Source organism: Dermochelys coriacea, chromosome 3 (assembly GCF_009764565.3).
Source record: "Dermochelys coriacea isolate rDerCor1 chromosome 3, rDerCor1.pri.v4, whole genome shotgun sequence".
NCBI classification, from domain to species: Eukaryota; Metazoa; Chordata; order Testudines; family Dermochelyidae; genus Dermochelys; species Dermochelys coriacea.
In genome coordinates this window covers 115,247,140-115,261,385 of record NC_050070.1, presented here as the reverse complement: position 1 = coordinate 115,261,385, position 14,246 = coordinate 115,247,140, and the positions used below count along the sequence as shown (strand labels likewise).

The window sequence follows — 14,246 nt, the reverse complement described above, 5'->3', positions numbered from 1 at the left end:
GGGTGGGGGGGAGAAATACCATGGGGAAATAGTTTTACTTTGTGTAATGACTCATCCATTCCCAGTCTCTATTCAAGCCTAAGTTAATTGTATCCAGTTTGCAAATTAATTCCAATTCAGCAGTCTCTCGTTGGAGTCTGTTTTTGAAGCTTTTTTGTTGAAGTATAGCCACTCTTAGGTCTGTGATCGAGTGACCAGAGAGATTGAAGTGTTCTCCAACTGGCTTTTGAATGTTATAATTCTTGACGTCTGATTTGTGTCCATTCATTCTTTTACGTAGAGACTGTCCAGTTTGGCAGAGCCAGAAGAGTACCCAGAAGTCACCTACTATAGGACAGGCCCAACAAAGAAAACAACAGAACGCCACTAGCCATCACCTTCAGCCCCCAACTAAAACCTCTCCAACGCATCATCAAGGATCTACAACCTATCCTGAAGGACGAGCCATCGCTCTCTCAGATCTTGGGAGATAGACCAGTCCTTGCTTACAGACAGCCCCCCAATCTGAAGCAAATACTCACCAGCAACCACACACCACACAACAGAACCACTAACCCAGGAACCTATCCTTGCAACAAAGCCCGTTGCCAACTCTGTCCACATATCTATTCAGGGGATACCATCATAGGGCCTAATCACATCAGCCACACTATCAGAGGCTCGTTCACCTGCGCATCTACCAATGTGATATATGCCATCATGTGCCAGCAATGCCCCTCTGCCATGTACATTGGCCAAACTGGACAGTCTCTACGTAAAAGAATGAATGGACACAAATCAGACGTCAAGAATTATAACATTCAAAAACCAGTTGGAGAACACTTCAATCTCTCTGGTCACTCGATCACAGACCTAAGAGTGGCTATACTTCAACAAAAAAGCTTCAAAAACAGACTCCAACGAGAGACTGCTGAATTGGAATTAATTTGCAAACTGGATACAATTAACTTAGGCTTGAATAGAGACTGGGAATGGATGAGTCATTACACAAAGTAAAACTATTTCCCCATGGTATTTCTCCCCCCCCACCCCACCCCCCACTGTTCCTCTGATATTCTTGTTAACTGCTGGAATTAGCCTACCTGCTTGTCACCATGGAAGGTTTTCCTCCTTTCCCCCCCCTGCTGTGGGTGATGGCTTATCTTAAGTGATCACTCTCCTTACAGTGTGTATGATAAACCCATTGTTTCATGTTCTCTGTGTGTGTGTATATAAATCTCTCCTCTGTTTTTTCCACCAAATGCATCCGATGAAGTGAGCTGTAGCTCACGAAAGCTTATGCTCTCATACTAAAGGTGCTATAATGCAGAGCTCAGTTCAAAGGTGACTTTGTGGTTAAGGTCTGTGGTTTCACAGTGCTTTTTCTGTGTGACAGCATTGGGAGAGGGAAAGGGGGATCTACACTTGTGACAAACCCATATTAAACTGGAGATAAAACATTGATTTAAAATGCTTCCTGCTAACATACATTAACACACAGCTGGCCTGATTCTCTACTCACAGCTGTTTACACAGACATAACTTTATTGACTTCTTCAGTGAATTTATTCCTAATTTGCACTTGTGTAGGTGAGAGGAGGATCAGGGCCAGTTTGTTTGGCAGATGGGAACTAGTCATAACAATTTTAGCCTGGGCCTAGTCCAAATCAGCCAAGCAAACTGTGCTTAAAGAGTGTTAATAACAATTCCACTAACTTAGTCTCATCCCTAATGAACCCAGAAAGTAGAAAGTGTGACTTTAAAAAAAAAAGAAAAAAAAAGGGATTTTTAACTAACAATGTTTTTTCTAAGTTGAACAAAACACAGAAAAGGAGATAAACTGGTAATTTTCTTATAATGTTTTTGTGTCTGCATGACTGACTACATCAGCTCATGTATTGCCATCTCTACCTCTTTCCCTTTCATAGATTCATCGATATTAAGGTCAGAAGGGACCATTATGGATCATCTAGTCTGACCTCCTGCACAACGCAGGCCACAGAATCTCACCCACTACTACGAAAAACCTCTCACCTATGTCTAAGCTACTGAAGTCCTCAAATTGTGGTTTAAAGACTTCAAGGAGCAGAGAATCCTCCAGCAAGTGACCCGTGCCCCATGCTACAGAGGAAGGCGAAAAACCTCCAGGGCCTCTTCCAATCTGCCCTGAAGGAAAATTCCTTCCTGACCCCAAATATGGCAATCAGCTAAACCCTGAGCATATGGGCAAGATTCACTAGCCAGATACCTAGGAAAGAATTTTCTGTAGTAATTCAGATCCTACCCCATCTAACATCCCATCACAGACCATTGGGCCTATTTACCATGAATATTTAAAGATTACCAATTAATTACCAAAATCAGTTGTGCCAGCCTCCATCCTAGACGTCTATTTCCTTCCCTACTCAGATGAAGTCCATCCCGAGAGAACTGTCCTCTGTCCATGAATGCCTCCCAGTGGCCAGACATCCCAAAGCCCTCCTTATAGCACCATCAGTTGATAGTCACAATCTTGTCACACCTTTGTTGCCCTTCTCTAGGAACAGGCAGAATCCCACAGAAGATCACCTGAGCCTCGATTTCCTTAAGCATCTTCCCCAGCTAGCATAGTCTCCCTTAATACTTTCCAGCGAGAAACTAGCCGTATCATTTGTTCCCTTTCTTAAAACCTAAAAACTATTCTTACGTTTCACTGAAATCTTGCCTTTTATTTTTTTGATAAGATGAGATTTCTGTTGGCTCGGAGATCCATTCCTCCCCTTATACATTCCTCAAGCATATAAGAGTTCTTAGGATAAAATTTGTTTTATTTTTTTGCAGTTATTAAATTTAGTGAAACCCATTTAGCCTTTACATAATGGACATTCAACAATACTAAGTCATCTGCCAAGATAGAGAGTTGAAAAAATTGGAATATTTTCTTTTATGATCTTATTAATTGTCATTTGACTATTATTCCAAAATAAAGGGGATACTACACAGTCCCAAGAGGGTCACTATATGGTCTTGAACAGGTTCAAACAGAAATTATCTCTCAGTTTTAGTCTATGAAGTTTTTTGGGGGACCCATACAATGTATTTGCTCATTCTATAAACAGGTTTAAAAATGTTTCTGAGGATAGCTTAGCGTATGGGGGGCATTGCAGCCTATCCAATTTCATACTTAGAATCCAAAGAGATTCTGGACTTTAGACCATATGCATTTCATTGTAAATAAAAAGAAATCACTGCAAAATTTGTAACATTCATTTTCATTTACCGTGTGCATACATTATTTGTAAGGAGCTGGCACAAGGACAAGGGTAAGAAGTAAGAGACTAAAAGAAAAAAGGAGTACTTGTGGCACCTTAGAGACTAACAAATTTATTTGAGCATAAGCTTTCGTGAGCTATAGCTCACTTCATTGGATGCATTCAGTGGAAAATCCAGTGGGGAGATTTACATACACACACATACAGAGAACACGAAACAATGGGTTTTTATCATACACACTGTAAGGAGAGTGATCACTTAAGATGAGCCATCACCAGCAGGAGGGGGGGGTGGAGGAGGAAAACCTTTCATGGTGACAAGCAAGGTGGGCCATTTCCAGCAGTTAACAAGAATATCTGAGGAACAGTGGGGGGTGGGGTGGGGGGGGAGAAATAACATGGGGAAATAGTTTTACTTTGTGTAATGACTCATCCACTCCCAGTCTTTATTCAAGCCTAAGTTAATTGTATCCAGTTTGCAAATTAATTCCAATTCAGCAGTCTCTCCTTGGAGTCTGTTTTTGTCATCAATGTAGCGCAAGTAAAGTAGGGGCATTAGGGGACGAGAGCTGAGGAAGCGTTGTTCTAAGTCAGCCATAAAAATGTTGGCACACTGTGGGGCCATGCGGGTACCCATCGCAGTGCCGCTGATTTGAAGGTATACATTGTCCCCAAATGTGAAATAGTTATGGGTCAGGACAAAGTCACAAAGTTCAGCCACCAGGTTAGCCGTGACATTATCGGGGATACTGTTCCTGACGGCTTGTAGTCCATCTTTGTGTGGAATGTTGGTGTAGAGGGCTTCTACATCCATAATGGCCAGGATGGTGTTTTTAGGAAGATCATCGATGGATTGTAGTTTCCTCAGGAAGTCAATGGTGTCTCGAAGATAGCTGGGAGTGCTGGTAATGTAGGGCCTGAGGAGGGAGTCTACATAGCCAGACAATCCTGCTGTCAGGGTGCCAATGCCTGAGATGATGGGGCGTCCAGGATTTCCAGGTTTATGGATCTTGGGTAGCAGATAGAATACCCCAGTTTGGGGTTCCAGGGGTGTGTCTGTGCGGATTTGTTCTTGTGCTTTTTCAGGGAGTTTCTTGAGCAAATGCTGTAGTTTCTTTTGGTAACCCTCAGTGGGATCAGAGGGTAATGGCTTGTAGAAAGTGGTGTTGGAGAGCTGCCTAGTAGCCTCTTGTTCATATTCCGACCTATTCATGATGACGACAGCACCTCCTTTGTCAGCCTTTTTGATTATGATGTCAGAGTTGTTTCTGAGGCTGTGGATGGCATTGTGTTCTGCACGGCTGAGGTTATGGGGCAAGTGATGCTGCTTTTCCACAATTTCAGTCCGTGCATGTCGGCAGAAGCATTCTATGCAGAAGTCCAGTCTGCTGTTTCGACCTTCAGGAGGAGTCCACCCAGAGTCCTTCTTTTGTAGTATTGGTAGGAAGGTCTCTGTGGGTTAATATGTTGGTCAGAGGTGTGTTGGAAATATTCCTTGAGTCGGAGACGTCGAAAATAGGATTCTAGGTCATCACAGAACTGTATCATGTTCGTGGGGGTGGAAGGGCAAAAGGAGAGGCCCCGAGATAGGACAGATTCTTCTGCTGGGTTAAGAGTATAGTTGGATAGATTAACAATATTGCTGGATGGGTTACGGGAACCCCTGTTGTGGCCCCTTGTGGCGTTTAGATAGTTTAGTGTCCTTTTTCTTTTGTAGAGAAGCAAAATGTGTGTTGTAAATGGCTTGTCTAGTTTTTGTAAAGTCCAGCTACGAGGAAGTTTGTGTGGAAGGTTGGTTCTTTATGAGAGTATCCAGTTTTGAGAGCTCATTCTTAATCTTTCCCTGTTTGCTGTAGAGGATGTTGATCAGGTGGTTTTGCAGTTTCTTTGAGAGTGTGTCAGCATAGTCTGTGTGGTATGTAATTGTAATGGATTGTAAAGTAAGAGACTAACATTTTTGCCGGAACATTATTGATCTCCAACATGAAAAAGAAACCTGTATGTCAAGGAGAATGCGTATCCTTCCAAGGTATGCATCTTATGCAAACTGTGTTATGAGGGAGCTGAAAGCAGCCCCGATATTTAGGTGGCCTAACACTTTCCATTTTAAAGGATCCTGATGACTTTTGCTTCAAAAGCTCTCACATCTCCATTGTTTGTAGCATGTCTTTAATATTCAGAAAGGGAAAAATCCTCAAGCTACAGAAGTGACTCATTTGTCCCATGAAATTCCCTTCGGTTCTTGCTGAGTTACAAACTGTTAAAAATGGTGATTTTCTTTCTCTCACTTTTCATTCCTCAGGAATATGGTGGCAGCATGCCAAAATACTAACTAGGACAAACATTGTAAAGTTGCTGATGTCACCACCAAAGTAGCAGCAGGAGCACCACACACTGGGAACCTGGGAGATAGTAGATTGGGGGCGGGGAAGAGGGAGCAGGAGTGGAGAGAAAGAAAGAAGTGGGCAGGGCTGAGGGCTCCCTTCCTCCTTGGACCTGGCACACAAGAAATTGGGTTTACATGGTGGAACCATCTTCTGGTAACCTCGACCCAAAGTACTCCATAAAAACTTCACAAAAACAATATGTAAGCAGTCCACAGAGACATAAAATGACACCAGTTAAGGATGCCACTGTGAATCAGATTTCAGCACACCGCTGCTTCTAACTGACCAGCTCCATATCTGATCAACTGCACATTCACACATCTTTATCATACACTTGGTACTTCTGTAAAAGAAATCAGTTACCCTGATCTCACACATTCCCAAAACTAAAAGGGCCAAATTCTGCCCTTTTAATTTACATGTGCTGCACACAACTCCTAGTGAAGTCAACGGGAGTTGTGCACATATCTGAAGACAGAATTTGGCCCACAGTTGGTATTTGGTTTCAAACCCAGTTCTTAATGTGTGTCAGACTGGTGTATTTGTGGAAGTAACAAGACAGACTGTATTGATTCCTAATATTATATCTAAAGCAACAGAGACGCTGACGTTCTAGAGAGACATTCCTATCAATTTGTCTGTAGTGAGTTTTTGTAAACTGAAATGTGTTTGGAGAAAATACCCTAACATATCCAAATGAAGAGGACTCTAGAAAATGGTAGCCCCCATTCTCTCTCATTAGTTGCCTCCTTACAATGAGGATTAGTTTGGCATTCAGAATTAAAGAACCACCACCCATAAAATGTATTACAGTTTCTATTAGGCCAATTGTTGGAGACCTACTGGTCTGACCTTGCCTCCTAAGCAGGTCAATGAACAGAATGCCCTGCTTTGTCAGCACTCTTTGTAAGCCTACTGCAAAACCAGTAAAAAAATTATTAGAGCGATAACTACATTAATGTGTAATTTATTACAAGGCATAAACACAGCCATTAATAAAAGAGGTGTGTCAAATGGTGCAGAATTAATATGAACAATTTGTATTCTTCATATGCTGAAGTTTATTATTGTATAATTCACAACAGCTAATATCATAATATTAAGAGGTGATGTACTGACATGAAGAGAAGACCTCTGAACATTGGCAACCTCATGGGAGCAGAAGCAGCAGTTGAGAGGTGGAGAGATTCCTCTTTAGGTCTTATAAATTACACTGTATACATGCATTACACTTTTGTATGTATGTATACACATTACACAAGAAATGGTGCGTGCATTTAATGAGAGTATATTGCCAGACTCAGGCTTCACTAAAATAGGACCTCTTCTATATAACTGTAGCACACCCTTGCCAGTGCTAACGATCTCAGTGGATGATTCTTAGGGCAACAACAGCTCACTTTGTTTTGAATGATCCTTGTCTGTTACTGTAAATTGGCTTTATATGCATCTTTACAAAACAATTTCACTTGCTTACTTTCCTTTATCACAAATCTCCACTGATCTTAACATCTGTTCCAGAAAGAGACTTTGCATTTCTTCCCGACTTGTGTCTTAGCGGAATATGGCAATAGTTAACTGGGGAAGATTATGAAGAGACAAGGTGGGCAAGGTAATATCTTTTATTAGACCAACTTTTGTTGGTCAGAGAGACAAACTTTTGAGTTTACACAGAGCTCTTCTTCAGGCCTGAAGAAGATATTACCTCCTCCACCTTGTCTCTCTAATATCCTGGGACCAACACAGCTACAACAACACCGTATTCAAAGATTATGAAGACATTTCAGAGGTGATCTGTATATTAAGATCCTGGACTTTTAACAGTTAATGGTGGACTCACTAGTCTGAACTTGTCTCAGCAACAGTCTAGATCTAGGTGGAATAACTGTAAAAATCTCAACGAGTTGAAGGTGTAACCCCCTTCTGCCTGTCAGAGTTGGCATCAACAAGGGCCAGATTCAGTATCTAGGGGTTCCATTCCAATAACACAATGCAAAACTGGCTTGAGCCCCCACCCAGTGACCTGGGACAAATATATACCACACCCACTGGGCGCCTCCAAGAGGCAATACTTCTCCTCTCACAAGCACAGAGTCTGAGTGTAGCAAAAAGTCTTTTAATAACAGAGAGAAACAATGTGGCATTATGTTGGGGAAACACCACCAACAGGATTCATAACACAACCCATGAGCAAAAAACCCACCCTAAGCAAATTGGGACGCGTCCTTTCCCTTTGGTTCTTGAGTCCAGCAACCCAAAATCACCCAAAGCCCCAAAAGTCCAATGACCTAAAAGTCTTTGTCTCTGGTCAGGACAGCCTCAGAGTTCAAAAGTTTATCTGCAGAGTTTTACCTCCCAACTTGGGTGGAGATGGGGGGGGGGGAGTTAAGGGGCACCTTACATGGTCCAAAGCTGATTGCCCCACCTCTCCATGGGGGTTCCACTCTGCCAGCCGCCCCCATGAGCTGCTCCAGGCATCTGACAAACTGCTCTGCTCCACCAGCTGCTCTGCTCTACCAGCCGTCCCACAAACTGCTCTGCTCCAAGAACCATTCTGCTCTGCCAGCTGTCCCGCAAACTGCTCCGCCATATATCTTCAGGCTCCCCCACTACTTAACCCAACACTCAGTGATTTCAGCTTGTAGTAGGGGAGCCTCAGTGCTGGTACACCATTAGCCCAAAGTGAATTCAGCTCAGCAGCCTGTAACTAGACTCCTAATAGAATCAAAATTAGCTCTGATATTCCACAGTAGAGAGAGGAAGAAGTGCAATTAGCATGTAAGGCCCTCGCCAGGGGGCCCATGCCACCAAGTATTAACACCTGTCCCCAGCCTCTCTCCATTCACTGGGTTTTTGGAACACATGACCCTTGCCTAGCGAGTGCTGCTTTGTTGATGGTGAGTCCCTCCATCACAACAAAAGGCCAAGTACAATTCCACTGTCATTGATTTACATAATCAGGATAACAACAGTTTATTCCTGCCCCAACAACAGAGAAACTGGGGCTCCTACAGCAGCCAAAGTGACCATCTAGGTAGGGTGAGTGTGCCTATGCAAATGAGATCAGCCCCGAAGTTCTTTTCCACAACCCACCATGACTCGCCACCAGATGTCAGGGTAGAACTCATCCTGACGCTGCTTACAGAGGCAAAGAATTTTGGCTCAGATTTTTAAAGGCATTTAGGTATTGTAATGCCTAACTGATTTAGGAGGCTAAATCTCGTTTTCAAAAAGAATTTAGACACTTAGGACCCTAAATCTCATTGATTGGCAATTGGATTTAGGCTCATAAGTGTCTAAATCCCTTTTGAAAATGAGATTTAATCTCCAAAATCAGTTAGGAGTTGAAACACTCTATGCAGCAATGTCTAAATACCTTAAAAAATCTGGGCTTCTGTTACTATGAACTGCAGCTATGAAATTCACAGTTTGTTGCTATAAGAGGTGCTCAGTCTCTTTCATTGTTCAAGGCAAGGTTAAAGAAATATGTTTACCATAGCTTTCAACAAAAGTGAAGTGCTCATAGTGCTATTTTGGTAACAGAACAGTGCCTTGGAACATGGCTATGACAGATGCAAATAGCTATTGTAGATGTAAAGAAGAAGAAAATCTCACATACCTACAAAATCTACACAAATGAGAAAATTTCTAGGGGGATAGAAATAGAAGAGCAAACAGATCTGCTGTGCTGACACTCGTGACACTAAATGAATGTACTGTGTGCCTTCCACTTAACAAATGATTGGTATTTGGATGGCTCCAAGCAATATTCTCCTCTTAAACTGGAGAAAGAACAACAAAAAAACGCTCCGTAGCATATAACCTTTTCACGCTCTGTGATTTAATTCCATTAAGCAGCTCTGGTGAGTCCAGCCAAGCAGTAAAACTAACTGTACCTAGTCTGTTACTGCTCAAAAGGTATGTCATTTTCAGAGCACTGCACATTTTTAGGCTCGCTGGATGGATGGATTGCTGGATGGATGGATAAGCAAGTGCTAGTGCTAATGGATACAAAGAATATCACTTGAGTCTTATGGCGTGCTGATTCAGTAAAAGCACTACCTATGTGGTTTGCTTTATGTCCAGGCAACTCACCCCCAGTTTGTTAAAAAAGTGAGAGTCATGGTCCAGTATAGACGAAGCTTGGACTGTATTGAACTGTATGGCCCCACAAATCTTTTACTTCTTGGTTCACAGAAGAAGACCCTGTCTCCTTCTTCTGCCTTGCTGTGTGCTAGATAGCAGCTGTCACTTGTCCGTCAACTAGCATCATATTATTTTCTCTTCTTTCTTTTGCAACGTGTGTTCTCTTGCTCATGACACAGTAAAGCAGCTTCAGTAGGGTTGAGTGGCTTCTTCCAAGAACCAGGAAGAAAAATGAAACTTAGGGCTTGTCTACACAAGGATGCTCAGGAAAGTTTATCGGAATTAACTAACGTATGATTTTAAAGTGGATTAGTTAAACTGCATTAAACCTCTGTGCACACTCTCTTGTTCAGAATTCAAATGGCCTCAATTTGGTTTAGTTTAGTCTCTTAGACAATAAACAAGCAATAATTTTAATTAGGAAAACAGAGTTATCATAACCTTGTTTTTTCACACAAAGTGGGGACAGCGATTCCAGATGGCCTCTGACTGCAAAATTGTAATATCTTATTGATATTTTCTACACCTATGTTGGTATTTTCACCAAAATTCATTCCCATCTGATGGCTTTTGGTTGGTGGCTGTGAACTGGATAGGAGTTCTCAAGCTAGTTGCTAATGAACAGGGATCCACGTCACAGAAAACAGCAGAATTAGCTCTTGCAGAGTTGAGGGTTTGTAGCAAATAAATTAAAAATATTCCATCTGGTTTTAAAAAAGTAATAAAATAAAAGACACTGTGTTCTACCTCTCCTTGGCCTTGCCTTCACTAGGAAAATTAAGACCCATAATTCACAACCAGTACAATGACAGACTGGGCCCACCCTGGGCAGTGGGGAAGGTAACACTTGAGCCCTGTTTGTACTACAGCCTCCTTCATTGCTACCACTGGTGGAGAATTGCTGGTCAGTTTTTCCAGTGCAGTTTTACACCGAGCTGCTTCTCAAATATGGTTGTACAAGAAGTATAATACATTTTTTTTTCCAAAACTGAAAGACTATTTTCCAAGTCCCTTATCTTAGACCTGGTCTCTGCTTGGAAGTTTTACCAGCATAACTATTTTGGTTAGAGGTGTGATTTATTTTTACAAAAATAGCTGTAGGCCAGGTCTACATTATGATTTTGTTGGCATGATTTTGTCGGTCAGAAGTTTGAAACCATCCATACCCTATAGCCAACACAGCTAACCAGCACAACCCTCACTGTAGTTGCAGCTATGTGGATGAAAGAGAGCTTCTGTCAGCATAGCTAGTGTCATTTGGGGGAAATAGTGTTATTATGCTGACAGAACTCCTCTTGGCATAAGCTGCATCTACATGAGGGGACTCTGCCAGTATTGCTATATCAGCATAGCTATACCAGCAAAGCATTTGCAGTGTAGGCAGGGCACTAGTGTGAAAGCAGCTATACAGATATAAAGCACTTATATACTGATACAACTGCATCCACACTAGGGAGGTTGTACTGCTTTAACTATACCAGTATAGTTATAGCAGAACAATTTCTAGTGTTGACAACATCTTAAAATTACCCGGTTCCATTCAACTGAAACTTTCCATAGAATGATTTTTCCTCTAACTACAGGTCAAACAGGAGACATTTCGGGTAGAAATGAACCTTTCTAAGAAAGTGAGTGAAGCTATTTAAATAAAATATAGTTTATAATGGAAACTCTGTTAATAAACAGGGACTCTGTTCCTGCACCTACTGAAGTCAATGGAAGTTTTACTACAGATTTCAAAGGGAGTATGATCTGACCTTTAATTAAGGCATTACTAGCTCAATAAATCACTACAGGGAGGGCCATATTCTGATCTCAGTTCTATGCAAGTCTCTGGGATATCCCTGAAGCAGAGCAGAATTTGCTCAGAGCATGTTGTGCCTTGGCTCTTTGAACTCTAGAGATAAGAAGAGGTGCTTGCCTAGCAGAGAAGTTGGACTTTAAGCCTCACAGCACATGGAGGAGGGATTATTGCTTGTTGTTCAAAAGTGAAAAAATCCTACTGTACTAGGGGGATGTTTGTTGTGTTATAGTTACAGTAAATGGAGGAAGGTTGTCTAAAAATCTCCCTTTTTCTAACAGGACAAAAATATCTGTTTGCATATGAAAGTTAAATTTAATTTGTGAATATTTTGAACAAAATTTTAAGTTGGCCCATTTTAAATTACTGGCATTTAAAAAAAAAGAAGCATGTAAAAGAAAAAATGTAAAATATTTTAAATATGACCCTTCGGCATTAAGGTCCGTCTTGAAGGACTTGTATCTTTTTTGCTTGTTTAGAAAATGTACGTTTTAAACCGATGGAGACATTCATAGTCAAAGTGCCACACTGAGAATTCACAGATCATCACTTTAATTGGCCACGGGGATTTTAATTTGCCACAGTTTAACTAGAAAATTCAAGCATAAAGTGATAAAAGGAGAGGACTTTGTTAATTTTGTAGGGGATTAGTTTTTACATTGTGTAAGGAGGGTATGGTAGATGAAGTGACTATGTAAAAAGTTATAGATAATTTAGGAAACAGTGACAACACCTTAATGAGGTTCCATTATTGAGATTTTGGATATACATACTAGTAAACAACAAATTTATTTGGGCATAAGCTTTCGTGGGTTAGAACCCACTTCATCAGACGCATGGAGTGAAAATACAAGGAGCAGGTATAAATACATGAAAGGATGGGGGTTGCTTTACCAAGTGTGAGGTCAGTCTAATGAGATACATCAATTAACAGCAGGATAAGCAACCCCCATCCTTTCATGTATTTATACCTGCTCCTGTATTTTGACTCCATGCTTCTGATGAAGTGGGTTCTAACTCACGAAAGCTTATGCCCAAATAAATTTGTTAGTCTCTAAGGTGCCACAAGGACTCCTCGTTATTTTTGCTGATATAGACTAACACGGCTACCACTCTGAAACCTGATACTAGTAAATGAAACTTGAAAAGGCTTGTGAAATAGATAGGTATGTTTATTAGAAACAGACAGAGGAGCAGAAAACTGGTTGAAGTTTGAAGAATTGGAGACATGGGCTCTGGGAGAGCATGTATCATTATGAGATAAAAACCTAAATATAAAACTTTAAAACCACAATGGCTGAAACAGTTGTTTACATCAAATGAGAGTTTTTAAAAGAGCTCTAAAAATTATAGGGGCAAAAATCTGCAGCATTAGTTTAAGAAGAAACAGAGAGAACTTAGAAAGTATATTCAAAGAGCAAAAAGGAGGAACTGTATATTTTGTGCACATACACACTTACACACCAATACTGCATCAGGTTCTGCTAGCATAGGCCAGAGATGCCCCATAAGTACAGAGGCCTTGGCTTGAGGTTCCCAGTGCAAAAATCAGTGCCACATTTTGTAGGTTCAAATTCTCTGCCTACCTATTTCTTGAAAAATCTGACCCCCAGCATACTTCCAAGCAGATCCCAGTCCTACATTTCTAACATAATGAGAGGCAATTTCCTCTTCTTTAGCCCCCTCTCACAATTATATCTCAGAGGAAATCTGACCCACAATTAATTACTTTATTTAAACTAATCGTGTTGCCCAGTACTTGCTACTTTGGGATGGTCTGACTTATTCTGCCAGAGGTAGAATTTGTGATCTCTGTACTACTGAAAGTACTACAGTGCATTGTAGTGGCAAAGCTGTGTCGCAGACTAACTCTGTCTCATTAGTCCAGAGGATCGTGTCTCCCTTATTCATACCAACAGATGAAAATCAAACACAAAAATGCTAAGTAGAGTTCTGTTTTCCTTACCTTCTTCCTCTACATGAAGGTCAGTGCTGTCTCTGAGGTCGTCATCCACCCATGGGTGAGATTCAGATTTATTTTTAGTCTCACTCTTCCCTTTCTTGCTGCTTTTCAGTATTATCCCAATCAAAACACATATAATTGCTATAAAGACTGGGGTCAGGGAAGAAAATCGTTCCATGACCTGGAGTTTAATTTAGAAGGATGCACTTTCCCTTACACTGACAGTTTCTTTCCCAAAAAGAAAGAAAATGGGGACTGGTTGAAGGGTAATAAGCAAAAAGGGGTGGAACAAAACATGTGGTGAGAAAGAGGAAAGTTTAATACTCCGGTTCTGTTGTTTTCCCAGACTCAGGCAAACATTCCTTTTGGCTGCAACTCTGTAGCATACCTCATTTGCTGGCATCCTCTTTAAAATCTGACACAGTTGGGCAGTTTTCAAAATGCTGGCTCTCTCTCCCCGTGATCTTAGCAATGTCTTTTCAGTGTCTGCATCATAGTTAGGGAACGGTGGGAGTCCTGGGGCTGCCACAATCACACTTTCTTATTTTGTTTTCTATTGCCTTTCTTCTGTTTTTGTGCAGGAGCAAAGTCAACTTTATTATTTATTTATCCATTTATTTAATATGGGAGGGGTAGAGTTAAATTGGAGTTAAACTGCTGAATATCATTTTAATGAGTAGTTGTATACCATGACTAAATTTGTCCACTTCTAATGAAGT

At 41.1% G+C, this 14,246-nt stretch overlaps 1 protein-coding gene across 1 annotated transcript in view; it reads right to left on the bottom strand.

The window, feature by feature from the left end:
• The window catches only part of IYD (iodotyrosine deiodinase), a 29,846-nt gene extending 15,965 nt beyond the window's left edge, over positions 1-13,881 (bottom strand). Inside the window, exon 1 of the mRNA XM_038396284.2 lies at positions 13,531-13,881. Coding sequence (XP_038252212.1) covers positions 13,531-13,705 — 175 coding nt within the window. The 5' untranslated portion in view covers positions 13,706-13,881. The remainder of the gene's footprint in view (positions 1-13,530) is intronic.
• Positions 13,882-14,246: the final 365 nt, after the last annotated feature.